The sequence below is a fragment of the Belonocnema kinseyi genome, chromosome 3 (assembly GCF_010883055.1).
Source record: "Belonocnema kinseyi isolate 2016_QV_RU_SX_M_011 chromosome 3, B_treatae_v1, whole genome shotgun sequence".
NCBI classification, from domain to species: Eukaryota; Metazoa; Arthropoda; class Insecta; order Hymenoptera; family Cynipidae; genus Belonocnema; species Belonocnema kinseyi.
The window spans coordinates 102748655-102765317 of record NC_046659.1 but is presented as its reverse complement, the minus strand read 5'-3'; the positions used below and the strand labels follow the sequence as shown (position 1 = coordinate 102765317).

At 24.7% G+C, this 16663-nt stretch overlaps 1 protein-coding gene across 1 annotated transcript in view; it reads right to left on the bottom strand.

Moving 5' to 3' along the window:
- The window catches only part of LOC117169680 (kinesin-like protein KIF3A), a 22760-nt gene that overhangs the window by 1353 nt on the left and 4744 nt on the right, over window positions 1-16663 (bottom strand). Inside the window, exons 2-7 of the mRNA XM_033356164.1 lie at window positions 15865-16277; window positions 15267-15457; window positions 7863-8002; window positions 7321-7518; window positions 3948-4354; window positions 100-517 (exon numbers count right to left, since the gene is read on the bottom strand). Of these exons, the coding sequence (XP_033212055.1) occupies window positions 100-517; window positions 3948-4354; window positions 7321-7518; window positions 7863-8002; window positions 15267-15457; window positions 15865-16277 (1767 nt within the window). The remainder of the gene's footprint in view (window positions 1-99; window positions 518-3947; window positions 4355-7320; window positions 7519-7862; window positions 8003-15266; window positions 15458-15864; window positions 16278-16663) is intronic.

Sequence of the window (16663 nt, the reverse complement as noted above, 5' to 3'; positions counted from 1 at the left end):
GGGGGGGGGGGCATCACAAATTTGATAGAATATTTTATTGTCATTAAAAATTAAAATTCTGTAATAATTCATGTTTTTTTTATGAAAAATAAGTCTTACTTGGTACTGAGCAGGTATATAACTATTCAAAATAAGTTCCTGAAGTTGTAATTCTCTTCCGATTCCTCTCACACATTCCAAAAGCCCCTCCATTTCTCGTTGATGCTCTTCTTGTAAATCAGAGAGTTCTGCTTTCGCTGATAAAAGCATGGTTTGAATTCTGGCCAGTTTTTTCGTTTTTCCGGCAGCCTCTTCTTGTAAAGAATTATATTTTTCCTCTATATCTATTCTTTCTGCTTCTTTTTCTTCTATTGCCTTTTTCAGTTGTTCTTCACGACTCTTTCTCTCTTCTAATTCAATTGCAGAAGCTGCCAAAAGTCGTTCCTGAGCTTCTGCTTTTTCCAAAAGATTTTCACCACCAACTAGGATCTTGTTCTGAAGATTCTGCATTTTATCTCTTAATGCTTCCTTTTCACTCCTGAGAAATTTTAATCTTATACTCTCTTAATTTGAATCAGTCAAAATTCGCAGCGAATATTTACTGATTTAAATCATGCGCCTTTTTAAATTATTCAATCTGTTATTTTTTCTGATCATTTGAAATTATCTAATCTCTGATTTACACAGCTGAATCAATCAAATTGAAGAATGTAATAACTGAAATTCACTGCATGAATCAATAAGTCTTAATGATATAACCAGTAACACGCACTACTTAAATCAGTCATTTTGAATCATTTAATTAGTAAAATCCACTAACTATATCACTAATATTGAATGATCTTTAACTGTAAGTTTTGATGATTCAATCAGTAATTTTAACTAGACTAACCAATAACTTTCACTAATTAAATAAGTCCTTCTGAATTATTGACTAATTCACCTGCTAAAGCGACTCTCCTAAAATGACTAATTTCATCAGTAAAAATGAAGGTTGGATCAGAAAAGTGGTATAACTTAAATGTAGTTTTAAATGATTTGACAGTCGTTGAATCCGCATTAGTTAAATCATCAAAAAATGACCGCGAATCAGCCTCTTTTGACTCATTAAATTAATTATTACTATTATATCTGAAAAATTAGTCACTTCTACTTTCAAAACAGTAGTATGAAATAAATGTGTTTTTAAATTCTATTAATCCAGTCTATTTCTTCTGAAAAATCAGTAATTTATGTCAAAACAGTAAATAAAAATAAATCTGTGAAACTTAATGGTTAAGTTAATAAAAATTACTGATTGACCTAATTAAAGTTACAGTTTTTATCACTAAAAATCACTGATTCGGCCTGTGAAAGATACTGATTAGATCATTCGAAATGATTGATTTGATTGGTAAAAAATACATATTGGATCATGATAATTGTCTTAATCAAGTCTGTTTTGTCTTAAAAAAGAGTCAGTTCTACTGACAAAACAGTATTTCGAAATAAATCTGTCAAATTTATGAGTTAAGTTATTAGAAATTACTGATTGAAGCAATGGAATTTAGAGTTTATATCATAGATGCTTGTGACTTGTGTCAGTTGTAAAAATTCCTGGTTAAGTTATTAAAATAACTGGTTGAGCTAATTAAAGTTATAGCATTCATCGCTAAAAATTACTGATTCGCCAAATGGAAGTTACTGACTAGATCATTCAAAATGATTGATTTGATTAGTAAAAAAATACAGGTTCGATCGTGCACTAAAAAATGCAGGTTGGATCAGGAAAATGGTCTAACTTCAATGCAGTGTTAAATGATTTGACATTCGTTGCATCCGCATTATTTGTATCAGTTAAAATTGACTGCTAATCACTAACTTTTTACTGATTATATTAATCAAACCTATTTTGCCTTAAAAAGTAATTTCTACTGAAAAAACAGTAATTACAAATAAATCTGTGAAACTTTCTGGTTAAGTTACTAAATTTATTGATTGAACTAATAAAGTTATAGTATTTATCACTAAAAATTACTGATTCAGCAAGTGGAAGTTACTGATTAAATCATTCGAAATGATTAATTTGATTAGTAAAAAATACAGGTTGGATCATGAAAATTTTAAAACTTAAAGTGAATTTTGATTAATTTGTCATTCTTTGAATCTGCATCATTTGAAACAGTAAAAATTGACAGCGAATCAGTTGCTTTTTACTGATTAAATTATTCAAGACTGATTTTTCTGAAAAATCCGTCATTTCTAATGGAAGAAATAACTAAAAATAAATCTGTGAAAGTTACTGGTTAAGCGGTTAAGAATTACTGATTGAAGCAATAAAATTTACTGATTAGATTATTCAAAATTATCGATTTCATCAGTAAAAAATACAGGCTGGGTCATGAAAATGGTTTTGAAATCAGTTTCGATTCATCTGTAATCCGCTGAATCCGGATTATTTGAATCAGTAAAAATTAACTGCTTTTCAGTCACTTTTGACTGATTAAATAAGTCTAGTCTGATTTGTCTGAAAAATCAGTCATTTCTATTGAAAAAACAGTAGTTACAAATATATATGTGAAACTTCCTGATTAAGTTATTAAAATTACTAATTGAACTAATTAAAGTTATAGTATTTATCACTAAAAATTACTGATTCGGTAAGTGGAAGTTACTGAATAGACCATTCGAAATGATTGATTTGATTAGTAAAAAATACAGGCTGAATCATAAAAATTTTGTAATTTAAGAGAATTTTATTTCATTTGTTATTCTTTGAATCCGCATTATTTGAATCAGTAAAAATTGACTGCGAATCAGTTGCTTTTACTGATCAAATTATTCAAGACCAATTTTTCTAAAAAAATCCGTAATTTCCAATGAAAAAAAAAACAAAAAATAAATCTGTGAAAATTACTGGTTAAGCGATTAAAAATTACTGATTGAAGCAATGAAATTTACTGATTAGATTATTCAAAATTCTCGATTTCATCAGTAAAAAATACAGGCTGGATCATGAAAATGGTCTCGAAATCAGCTTCGATTCATCTTTAAGCCGCTGTATCCGCATTATTTGAATCAGTGAAAATTCACTGCGAATCAGTCACTTCTGCGGCTGTGAATGTTATTTGTTAAGTTAATACCAATGACTGATTTAGGCAATCCAGGTTACATTTTCGATTAGTGAAACTCACTGGAAGTTACTGATTAAATAACTTAAAATTACTGATTTCATCAGTAAAAAATACAAGTGGGATCATTAAAATGGTCCAACTTGAAGTCAGTTATGCATTTATTTATCACTCGTTAAATCCGCATTATTTGTATCAGTGAAAATTGACTGCGAATCAGTTGCTTTTTACTGATTAAATTATTCAAGACTGGTTTTTCTGAAAAATCCGTCATTTCTAATGAAAAAAGTAACTAAAAATAAATCTATGAAAGTTACTGGTTAAGCGATTAAAAATTACTGATTGAAGCAATAAAATTTACTGATGAGATTATTCAAAATTATCGATTTCATTAGTAAAAAATACAGGCTGGATCATGAGAATGGTCTCGAAATCAGCTTCGATTCATCTTTAAGCCGCTGTATCCGCATTATTTTAATCAGTAAAAATTGACTGCATATCAGTCACTTTTGACGGATTAAATTAATCAAACCTATATTATCTGAAAAAGTAATTTCGACTGATGAAACAGTAGTTAAAAATAAATCTGTAAAAGATACTGCTTCATTAATTAAAAATTACTGATTAAAGCAATATAATTTACAGTTTCAATCAGTAAATCTCACTGAATTAATCCTGAAGTGACTTTTATTTGATTGATCAGTCGTTGAATCCGCATTATTTGAATCAGCAAAAAATAAAATAAAAATAATTAAAAATAAAATAAAAATAATTGAAAATAAAATATAAATAATTAAAAATAAAATAAAAATAATTAAAATGTAAAGGGTAGAAAGAGTATTCTAGATAAAAACTTACTGGGTGCGCTTTAATTCAATGACATCATTGTCATCAGAACTCTTGTCATCTTTTTCAGCCTTATCAACTTTTTCTCCTTCTTCTAATCTGTCTTCAAGTTCCTCCATCGTCATCATTTGACTTCTTCTGTGCCTCGCTTTTCTCTCTTTCCGCGTTTCTCCAGTTCCAGTTTCAGTTCCAGTCTCCACAGAATCATCCGAGTCAGCCTCCGTTTCCGAAATTTCGGTCGCATTTTGTTCCAGTTGTTTGCGCAGCTCTTCTATTTCAACCTGAAATTGACGAAGAAGCGCATCTTTTGGATCTTCGTTCACTCGCGCTCTGTTCTTGATATTTTTCGCTCTGTTCGCATAACGAAGAGTGCTGATGGTTTCGTCGTAATTTAAATCTGCTGGACTTATGTTAGCACACTGCAATCAAAAATAATTGTGTAGGCTAGTAAATTAGTAAATTAGTGAATCAGTAAATGCTTGAAAATTTTAATTATTATTATAGACATGCAATACAAATTAAGAAGAACGAGTTGACATTTTGGAAAATTAATTAAAAGGCACTAAGGAACGTCTCTATGGTCCCAAAATATTGGAAAACCAAAAAACAATCTTCCGAAATTTTCGAAAGATATTTTTTATATCTTCCGATCCAAAATCTTACTAAGATTTTATGCAATGTTGTTAAAAATTATACAATTCTGAACGAAGTAGTCTTTTTTGGATAAAAATTCAACTGTATTGTTGAAAATTCGTTTTTTTTTTTTGGTTAAAAACTCAACCGTTTTTATAAAAGTTATCTTTTGGGATAAATATTAATTTTTTAATTATATAATAGTATAACTTGATTTGTTTATTTTTTCAATCAAAATTTGATATTATTCTTTAATTATGTCATTCATTTTTTTTTTAATTTATATAATTTTTACATAATAATATTAATTTTTTGTGTTATTGAAAGATGACCTTTTCAGGGTGAAATCAAATTAATTTGGTAAAAAATTAAACTATTTCATTGAAAACTAACTTTTTTGTTAAAAATTAATATTTTTGGGTTGATAATTCGTTTCGTAGAAAAATTGTTTAAAACTTCTCTCTTTTTGAAAATCAATCTTTTTGCTTGAAAAATCACCGTTTTTGGGTGAATTAATCTGTTGTTTTTTTTTAAATTTAAAAGTGAAATTTGACTTTTCATTTCTATGGTTGAAAATTTAATTATTATGCTGAATTTGGTTTGAAATTGATGTATTTTGTAAATTGATATTTTTATAGTTAAAAATTCATCTATGAGGTTTCAAATTCATGTATTTTGAAAAAAATTGACTTCTGAGTAGAGAACTGATCTCATTGTTTAAGAATTCATTTCAATGAAAATTCGTTTTGTTATTAAACTGTTAGATTTCTAGTTAAAAGTGTATCAGTTTTAGTTAAAATTAGTGTATTTTGTAGAAAATTCGTCTCTTTTGGTGGAAAATTAATTAATCTTGAAAGTTGACTTTTTTTATTTTACAATTAAACTTGACATTTTTTAGTTAAATAATCTTTAATTTTTTGAAAAATTGGCCTTTTTCGTAGACAATTACTGTATTTTGTAGAAAATTTATATTTTTTGGTGAAATATTCTTTACTCTTCTATTTTATTAAGAATTTGTTTTTTTTATTTAAAAATTCATTTTTTTAATTGAAAGTTCAAAATTTTATGCATTTTTTTTATTTGCCTTCTTTGTAGAAAATTAATCTTATTGTTCAAACATCAAGTTCCATGAAAATTCATTTATTATTAAACTATTCGATTTCTAGTTAAAAACGTATCGATTTCAGTTGAGAATTCAATTATTTTGTAAAAAATTCATCTCTTTTGGTGGAAAATAAATATTCTTAATTAAAAGTTGATCTTTTTTAATTAAAAACTAATTTACCTGATAGAAAATTGAACTACTTTATTCAAAAATTATTTTCTCGATTTAAAAATTAATTTGTTCAATCGAAAGTTGAAATATTTCATTTTAAATAGAAAATTGACATTTTTTTATTTAAAATTTCCTCTTTTTGGTATAAAATTCATGTATTAAAAAAAATATATTTTTCTTCGAAAATTAATCTTTTTATTAAAAAATTCATTTATTTCTTTGATAGAAAATTTAACTATTTTATACTAAAACATTTATTTTTATATTTAAAAATGAATTTATTGGATTCAAATTTGAAATATTTCATTTTAAATTAAAAATTTATATTTTTTAGTTAAAAATTTATATTTTTCAGTTAAAAATTTATATTCTTAATTTAAAATACTATTTTTTAAATTTATCATTTTCTTTGAAAATTGATTTTATTATTTGAGATTCCATTTTTATTTGTATTGAACTTTTCGATTTCTAGTTAAAAATTTCTCTTTTATAGTTAAAAAATTCATGCATTTTGTAGAAAAATTGATCTCTTTTGGTGAAAAATTAATCTTCTTGGTTAAAAGTTAATCTTTTTGATTGAAAGTTCATTTGTTCGGAAGAAAATTTAACTGTTTTATTACAAATTTATTTTTATAATTCAAATTCAACTATTTCCTTTTTGACTGATTTTTTTTTAAATTGAAAAATCAGCTGTTTGGCTGAAAATTCGTCTTTCTATGTAGAAAATTAATTTTCTTGATTAAAATTTTTACGTTTAATTGAAAATTTAATTATTTTCTTGCCAATTTATCTATTTTTTTGAAAATTTATATTTTCGATTCGAAATTTCATTTTTTTTTATAAATCCCATCTTTTTTGGTACTTAATTAATATTGTTGGTTGAAAATTTGTCTTTTTAATTTTTAACTATTTTCTGGAGAAATTAATTTATTTTTTATTAAAAATTAATTTTTTTAACCGAAAATGTAACTGTTCTTTTTTTGGTTAAAGATGTGTATTTTCTTAGTAAAGAAATAAAATATTTGGTTAAAAGTGCATGCATATTATCACAAGTCAATTTTTTTAGTAAAAAATAATTATCATTGATTGAAAATTCACCTTTTTGGTACAAAGTAAAATATTTCGTTAAAAATTCGCTAATTCCTTTTTTTTTTTTTTGAGAATTAATTTTATTTACATGGAATTTTTATTATTCCCTTTTTTGTTGAGAATATATCTTTTTTTAAATTAAAAATGCGACTATTTTCGGTGAAAAATCAAATATTGGTAAAAAATTATTTAATCTGGTTGAAAATGCAATACTTTTATTTGAACAGAACGAATTTCTGTTTGTCTTTCCCCTAATTTATAATATTTTTTAATGCATTAATTTCTTTAGTTACCATTTTTCTGATGTAAAAGATGTCTTTTAAAAAATGTCGATAAGGTAGGAATCGGATAAGTATTGAATGGCCTTAAAAAAAATGATTTGCCTACCATCAGAGTTTTGGAATTACCACCCAGAGAATCTTGCAGCAATCTCGTCAATTTTGAATTTCTGTAAGGCACATGTGAGCTTTGACCGTCGACGAGGGCCGAAATAACATTACCCAATGTTGAAAGCGACAAATTAATTTTTGTAGCTTCCCTCAAACGAACTCCACTCGCTTTCGTCTTGCTTTGGCGCTCCGAGCCCTGTTTGAAAACGGAATAAAATCAAATTTATTCAGTAAATTTTTTTGCGAAAAAAAGAAATGCCTTTCAAATCCGCTGGGATTCGAACCAAGGACCTTTGACTTTCGGTTCGTTCTGTAGCTGACATGGCAGAACCTGTCCAGCAATCGAAAGATCCTGGGTTCGAATCCCAACAGAGTTAAAGGCGTTCCTTTTTTTCAGATGAAATTTTACTGAATCTCTTGCATTTTAATTTTTAATTTTGTTTTAGGGACGTAAACATATTTTTTTTAATTTTATTATTTATATGGGAATGTTAGATCAAAATTAAATTGATTAAAAGTTGGATTTGAAATGTTGCTTACAGCCAAATCGACTAAATGAAGCTTTCCCATTTTTACGTGCTGTTCGCCATCTTCGCCGGGTTGACTCGATTCAACAGTAATTGAAAAAATTGCATGGGATCTTGAACTCGAAACATTCATTGCTGTTGCCCCTACCACTCCTATAAATAAAAAATTCAAAAACTTAATGCCCATAAATTTGTACGCTCCTGGAGATTGAAATATTGCTTTCAAAATCAAAGAATTAAATGTAAATTCAAATGGAGAAAGCCTTGAATAGCGGTTTTGTAAAATCTGAAAGTCTTCTCTAATAATGGAAAATAAAACTCATTTCTGATGTTGGATTTTGCCGTTTAATGGTCAAATAATTTTTGGAGAAAGGAGAAAAAAATCTGCCTCGGCCGAGATTTGAACCCGAGAATTTCACTACGCATAAACCTTAACGAATTACACCACCCGGGCCATATGAGATTGTTCCTTGTTTTTTATATTTCTACTGTTCCAACAAAGAATTTATTTAAATTTGTAAAATGACTATTTCAAGAAAAATTATAAATTTTTAAAGATTTTAATTCTTTAAAAAAATGCCCTGTTTAAATATAGAATTAAAATTCTTTTCGAAAATTCCCTGTGCCAACTTTTAGAATTGGCTAATTTTCGAAAATCCCCTGTTCCAACTCAGAATTTATTTAAATTTGAAAATTAAGTATTCCAAGACAAAATTGTAAGTCTTTTAAAAAGTTTTGTGATCAAATCTACAAGTAATATCCTTTTGGAAAATTTCATGTTCCAACTTTTAGAATTGGATAAACTTTGAAAATTCCCTTTTCAAGTTCAACATTGATTTAAATTTGAAAATTAACAATTCCAAGTCGATATTAGATTTCTTTTAAAAATTGCCTGTTTAAATAAAGAATTCTTTTTTTTTCTCGAAATAGAATATTTAAATTTACAGTTAAAAAAATTAATATGTAACAAAAAAAAAGGATTTGCGATGAAATAGTTAAATTTTCAAACAAAAAGATTAGTTTTTAATGCAGAAGATTAAAATTCTACGAAAAACAAGAATTTGGAACACAATACATAAATTTCAAACCAATAATTAACAAACAAAAAATGTTTAACGTAATAATTAAATTTTTAGCCAAAGAAATGAATGTTCAAATATGAATGATGAATTTTCAACCAAAAAATTAATTTTTAAAAAATAGCTCAATTTTTAACCATTTAGGAATGAATTTTCAAAGAAAAATCAGCTGATATTTTGACTGAAAAAGATTTTTATTTGAAATGAAAGACAGATAAATTTAACTAAAAGGCGTGCATTTTTCGTCAAAAGACTAATTTTCAAAAAAGAGATGAATAATCAAAAAAGATTTTTTAATAAATTTACCAAAATAATTGGTTCCATAAAGTTACATTTTCAAGCCAACAATTTTCGAAAAGGATTTTCAATTGGAATTGGAATTGGAATTCAATTGGAATAGGTAATTTTCAAATTTAAATAAATTCTGTACTTGAAAAGGGAATTTTCAAAGTTTCACCAATTCTAAAAGTTGGAACGGGAAATTATTCAAAAGAATATTAATTCTAAATATGAACAGAACATTTTTCAAAATAACTAAAATTTTAATTTGGAACAAGTCATTTTTAAATTTCAATAAATTCTGTATTGGAACAGGGAATTTTCAACAAAATATTTTAATTTGTTACAAAAATATGAATTTTCAATTCATGATCATTTTTTTCTTCCAAAAAGTTTGATTTTTGATAATATGCATGTATTTTTAACGAAATATTTCAATTTTCAACTAAAGAAATACATTTTCAACCAAAAAAGGAACAGTTACATTTTCAGTTTAAAAAATTAGTTTTCATGGAAAAAATAAATCAAATTTTTAACAAAATAGTTAAAACCGAAAAAGGTGAATTTATAACTAACAACATTAATTTTGTACCAAGAAAAATGAACTTAAAAAAAATATTATAAATATCAAATATAACATACATAAAAATATATATTTAAAATTTAAATTACTAAAATTAATTTTCAACTGGAAAAGGGAATTTTTAATAAAATAGTTAAATTTTCTATCAAAGAACAAGAATAACCAAGAGGCCAGAATTGATTTGAATTTAAAAATTACCTATTCTAAGTGAAAATTTTAATTATTTTGAAAAATGCTCTGTTCCAGTCTAAAATTAATATTTTTTTCGAAAATTTCTACTTCCATCTCAAGGGTTATTTAAATCTGAAAATTACCTATTCCAATTAAAAATTTATTTAAATTTTAAAAATTACTTATGCAATTTTTGATTCAATTTTCGAAAATTCTTGGCTTGAAAAATTCATCTTTTTTAGTTCAATTCATCGGTTTTTCATTTCAAAGTAAAATCTTTTTCAATTAAAATATCAACCGCCTCATTTTTCTTTAAAAATTAATTCCTAAATGTTTAAAAATTTAACTACTTTTTTAAAAATCGATTTTTTGGTTGAAAATTCATCATTTATATTTAAACATTCATTTCTTTGGTTGGAAATTTGATTATTATGTTAAAAAATTTTGTTTGTTAATAATTGGCTGGAAATTTAGGAATTTTGTTCCAAAATCGCTTTTTTGGTAGAAACTTAATCTTCTGGATTAAAAATTAATCTTTTTGGTTGAAAATTTAACTATTTCGTCGCAAATCCTTTTTTTTGTTACATATTAATTTTTTTAACTGTAAATTTCCATATTCTATTTCTGGTCTCAAATATTTTACAAATTATTAATTTAAATTCGAATTTGAAATATTCAATAAATTTTAGATTGAAAATGGACATTTTTTGTTAAAACTACATCTAGGTGACTTAAAATTATTGTATTTTTAGCAAAATTTGCCTTTATCGTAGAAAATTAATCTTACTGTTTAAGAATCCATTTCATTAAATTTTTTATTTCTTTCATCTGAAAATTTAACTATTCTATTTCTAATTAAAAATGTATCGGTTTTAATCGAAAATTCATATATTTTGTAGAAAATTCGTGTCTTTTAGTGGAAAGTTAATCTTTTTGGTTAAAAGTTGATTTTTTTAATTGAAACTTTATTTCTTTGATAGAAAATTTAACTATTTTATTAAAAAATCCCTTTTCCAGTAGAAAATTAATTTTAGTAATTAAAATTTTTAATATATATTTTTTTTTAGTTAAAAACTGAACTATTTGGTTAAAAATTCGTCTTTTTTGGAAGAAAATTAATTTTCTTCATTAAAAATTTAACTTTCAATTGAAAATATAATTTTTTTTTTAGTACTTAAACTATTTTCTTAAAATTTAAATTTTCGGTTGAAAATTCCAAGTTTTTTTGATAGAACTCATTTTTCTTAGCACAAAATTAATGTTGTTAGTTATAAATTCACCTTTTTTGGTTTGAACTATTTTGTTGAAAATTCGATTTATGTTTTAATTGAAAACTAATTTTTTTAACTGAAAATGTAACCGTTCCTTTTTTGGTTGAATGAGTTTTTTAAAATTAAAAATTGAAATATTTCGTTAAAAATACATGCATATTAACAAAAATCAAAGTTTTTGGAAAAACATAATGATCATGAATTGAAAATTCATATTTATGATACAAATTAAAATATTTTTTGAAAAAATCCTGTTCAAACCCAGACGAAAAATTCTTTTCGAAAATTCCTCATTCTAACTTCAAATCGGTTAAAATTTTAAAAATTCCCTGTTTCAACTCAGAATTTATTTAAATTACTATTATTTGAATATTCTATTTATGGTCCCAAAATATTTTACAAATTATTATTTTAAATTTGGCGCTGAAATATTTAATTAATTTTAAATTGAAAATTGACATTTTTTAGTTGAAAATTTATTTATTGAATTCAAAATTAATATCTTTTTTCAGAAATTTACCTTTATCGTAGAAAATTAATCTTACTATTTAAAAATCCATATGATTCAAAATTCTTTTTTTTTTTATCTGAAAATTGAACTATTCGATTTCTAGTTAGAAATGTATCGGTTTTAGTTGAAAATTTATGTATTTGAAGAAAATTCGTTTTCAGATGAAATTTAATTTTTGTAATTAAAATTATAACTATATAATTTTTGTTTTATTTGAAAAATCAACTATTTGGTTGAAAAATTCGTCTTTCTTGGTAGAAAATTTATTTTCTTGATTAAAAGTTGAACGTTCAATTAAAAATTTAATTATTTTGTTGGAAATTGAACTATTTTCTTGAAATTTATATTTGTGGCTGGAAATTTCAAGCGTTTTTTTTTGTACAAATCTCATCTTTTTTTGTACAAAATTAATGTTGTTAGTAAGAAATTCATCTTTTTGGTTTTTTACAATTTAAAAAATAATTAATTATTGCATTGAAAACTAATTTTTAAAACTGAAAATGTAACTATTCCTTTTCTGGTTGAAAGCGTATATTTTTTAGTTAAAAATTCAAATATTTGGTTAAAAACGCATGCATATTGTCAAAAATTAAATTTTTGATAGAAAATTATCATTATTGATTAGAAATTCATCTTTTTGTTACTAATTAAAGTATTGTGTTGAAAATTTCCTGTTCAAATACAGATTTAAAATTCTTTTCGAAAATTCCCCGTTCCAACTTCGAATTACTTAGAATGTAAAAATTCCCTTTTCCCACTCAGAATTTATTCAAATTTAAAAATTCCCGATTCCAAGTGAAAATTATAATTCTATTATACACTCAGAATTACAATTCTTTCGAAAAATTCTCTGTTCCAATCTACATTTTTAATTCTTTTCTAAAATTATTTTTAAAAAATTAATTTTTGAACAAGCACTGATCAAATCTACAATTAATATTCTTTTGGGAAATTTCATATTCCAACTTTTAGAATTGGTTAGTTTTTGAAAATTCCCTTTTCAAATTAAAAAATTTATTTAAAATTGAAAATTACCAATTGCAAGTCAACATTATATTTTTTTTTTAAATTCCCTGTTTAAATACAAAATTAATTTTTTTTTAATTCCTAGTTCCAGCATAGAATTGGCTAAATATTGAAAATCACCGGTTCCAACTCAGAATTTATTTGAATTTAAGAATTACCTATTCTAAATCAAAATTTTAATTATTTTGAAAAATGCTCTGTTCCAATCTAAAATTACTATTTTTGTCGAAAATTTCCTGTTCCAACTTAGAATTAGATAAAATTTGAAAATTTTTTCTTCCGTCTAATTTTTTGGTAGAAAATAATGGCCATGAATTAAAAATTCATATTTTTGGTACAAATTAAAATATTTTGTTAAAAATTCCCTATTCAAATCCAGATGAAAAATTCTTTTCGAATTTAATTAAATTTAAAAATTACTTATTCCAAGTCAAAATTATAATTTTTTTTCATTCCCTGTTCAAAGCCAGATTAAAATTTTTTTTCGAAAACTCCCCGTGCCAACTTAGAATTGGTTTTAATTTGAAAATTCCCTGTTCCAACTCATAGTTTATTTAAATTTAAAAGTTACTAATTCCAAACCAACATTTTTTTTTTTAAATTTCCTGTTCAAATCTCAAATTAAAATTCTTGTCGAAAATCCCCCGTTCCAACTTAGAAATAGTTAGAATGTGAAAATTCCCTGTTCCAACTCAGAATTTATTTAAATCTAAAAATTACCTATTCCAAGTCAAAATTATAATTTTGGTCGAAGATTCCCCGTTTCTACTCAGAATTATTATTCTTTCGAAAAATTCTCTGTTCCAGTCTAAATTTTTTCTAAAATTTCGCATAATATTTTCTTAAATTGAAAAAAAATCTGAATTTTTAAACAAGCACGCAGATTTGTTTTGTTCATCAAAAATTATTTTTTCGAAATAATCAATTAATCATCGAATTTACCCCCCCCCCCCCCCCCCCCCCCCCCCCCCCCCCCCCCATCTCCCACCACAGTTACGTAACATTTTTTGTATTATGCTTAAAAACATAATAAAAGTTTTCTAAACAAAATAAAGGTTTATTAATATGAAGCACTGAATATAAATAAATAAAACAATATTTTGATGTAACACTGAATGCTTCTTAAAAATTTCGTTTAGTCATACAAATATTGAAATTATCATCAGTTTGTTTTTAAACTTATATAAACATAAATTTGTAATATTCTTAAGAAAATTATGAAAGGGTTATAAATATTTCAGATGTGGTAAAAAATAATCTATAAGATTAAAAAAAACACAATTATTTTAATGGATTTTACACAATATTAGGAAAAATTCAAGCCTTTTTAAAAGATATTTAGGACTTCTAGAAGTTTGGAAGAAATAAATAAATGCTTGATAAATTTTCGAAAATGCTTCCAGTTTTTAAATATTTTAAATCTATTCAAAACCCTTTAAATTCCTAGAAATATTTTTAGACTCGAATTTTTCTTAAAATGTTGACTAAACATTTAAAATTTACAAAAATTGCCTTAAAATCGTCCAAATTTTTTTAGGAATCATAAAAAATTTGTTTATTTAATTGAAACCTTTCAAAATTCTTTTAAAACTTTTAAAGTTTTGGTATTGAAATATTTAAAAAGAATTTACAATTTTTAAATCTTTTACAGTTTACAAATCTTTTTCAATCTCTTAAAATCTTATAAACATTTAATCCATTAAAAATTCTTAAACCTTCTAATATTTTTTAATTATTCAAAATTTTCGATAAGTTTGTTTTTAATTCTGCAAAATCAATAAAATTGTCTTAAGATCATTTAGATTCTTCTTCAAAAGCTTTATAAATCCTTTCAAACGTTTTGAAATCTTTTTGAATATTGTCTTAAAATTAATTTTTCAAACAGAAAATCTTTTTAATTTTTCCTAGGAAGTTAAAGAATTAATTATAATGTTTTGTAATCTTTTTCAATTTTCTCTTAAAAATCATTAAAAATGTTTCCATGAATCTTGAAAATATCTTTTTCATTCTCTTGGCGCTCTACAAAATTGAGCTTACCTAAAAAATTTTAAATTCTGAAATATTAAAAGAATTGTCTTAGTCTCCCAATATTCTTTGTTCACACATTTTGAAATCTTAAAAACTTAAAATTATTATTTTAAATTTAAGCCAAACCCATTTACAATTTGCCCAAAAATCTATAAAAAAAAAGTTACTTTAAAAGTCTTTCAAAATTATAAAAATTATAAGTTATTAAAAAGTTTTTCCCATAATTTAATTTTTATTATCTATTTGAAAATGCAAAAAAGTTTAGATACAACATTGTGGTAGAAAAATATTGAAAACAGAATTATTTGCCAATATTTAACAATAATTTACAAATGGAATCTTTTTTTCTACCAATAATGTTTAGAAACATTTATAAATAAATTTTATGATGAAGTAAAATTATTTATTTCGAAATTTCGATGTACAGAATTGATTTTGCATTCAAATTTGAATAAATAAATAAACTTACGATTTTTATTTCCAAGCGTCATAATTCTGTCCAAATCGTCAGCATTGTTAACAACATATCCACTCAGGTCTTTAACAAAAACCCCAATATCTGGTCTCTCCTTAACTTCGAGTCTCGTATTCTGATCTTTTCCTAACAAATCCCTGACTTCCTCATTATAAATTTCCAAATAAGTCGCTCGAACCAAAAACCTATAAATATATATATTATAAAAAAATCAGAACTTAATTTATATATAATATAATTTATAACATTAACAAATTTTTAAATTCCCGAACAATAAAATTTTCGACAGAAAATTGCCGAATCACAAAATAACCGATTCTGAAAAATTCAATGGTTATTTTAAATTTAAGTACAAATGTAAAAAAAATTGTAATCAAAATGTTTAATTACTATATATTTAATAAGAAAATAATATTGATTAGGAAAGATTTCTTGAATTGTTTAGATTTAAGAATTTTCTAGCGTCGGGAATTTTCTTTTTCGGTAATTTTTCAATTTGAATTTTTATATTGGGGCTATTTAATAAATTCCGTAATTTTTTATTTTCAATATTATTATTTAAATTTAAATTATAGGTTTTAATTTAAATTACTTTTGATTTTCATCAGCCTTTGCAATATGTCCAAAAATGTGAGCAAAAGTATTTGGAATAATGCCCCTGAGTTGAGGGGAGGTTTTCGACCCTGACATAGTATAGGTTTTTCCTGTGCCAGTTTGTCCATAGGCAAAAATTGTTCCATTATAGCCTTGCAAGACTTTGTCAACAATGGGACGAGCAGTTTCATTGTAAATATCGACTTGGGTTGAATTTGTATCAAACACAGCGTCGAAGGAAAATACTTTCGGGGGTTCTCCATGAGTTGCGTTTGGATTTTCGACTGTAATTTCTGCGTTTAAAGAGTCGACTTTTGTTACGGTTTTGCAGTGGATTTCTTTTCCATTCAGGGGTCGAACACGAACCACAACTCGCACGTTTTCGATTTCTCCGAGTTCGGCTGCATTATCCTATTAAAAATATTATTAACAAATATATTGGTATAGTTAAAAAATGGTACACAGTGAATGATTTATATAAAATATATCATTTTTTAAGTACAGGTTTCTATTGAAATTTTAATATGCAATCACAAAACTTAATAAATTGATGGCAAAAGTGGATTCAAAAAATGGTATAAAGTGAATAATTTATATAAAATATACCATTTTTGAAGTATAGGTTTCTATTGAAATATTTCAAGATCAACAATATGCAATCACAAGACTTAATAAATGATAGTAAAAGAGGAGGGAAAAATAGTACACAGTGAATAATTTATATTAAATATATAATGCTTGAAGTATAGGTTTCTGTCGAAATTTTAATATCAACAATATGTAATCATAAAACTTGA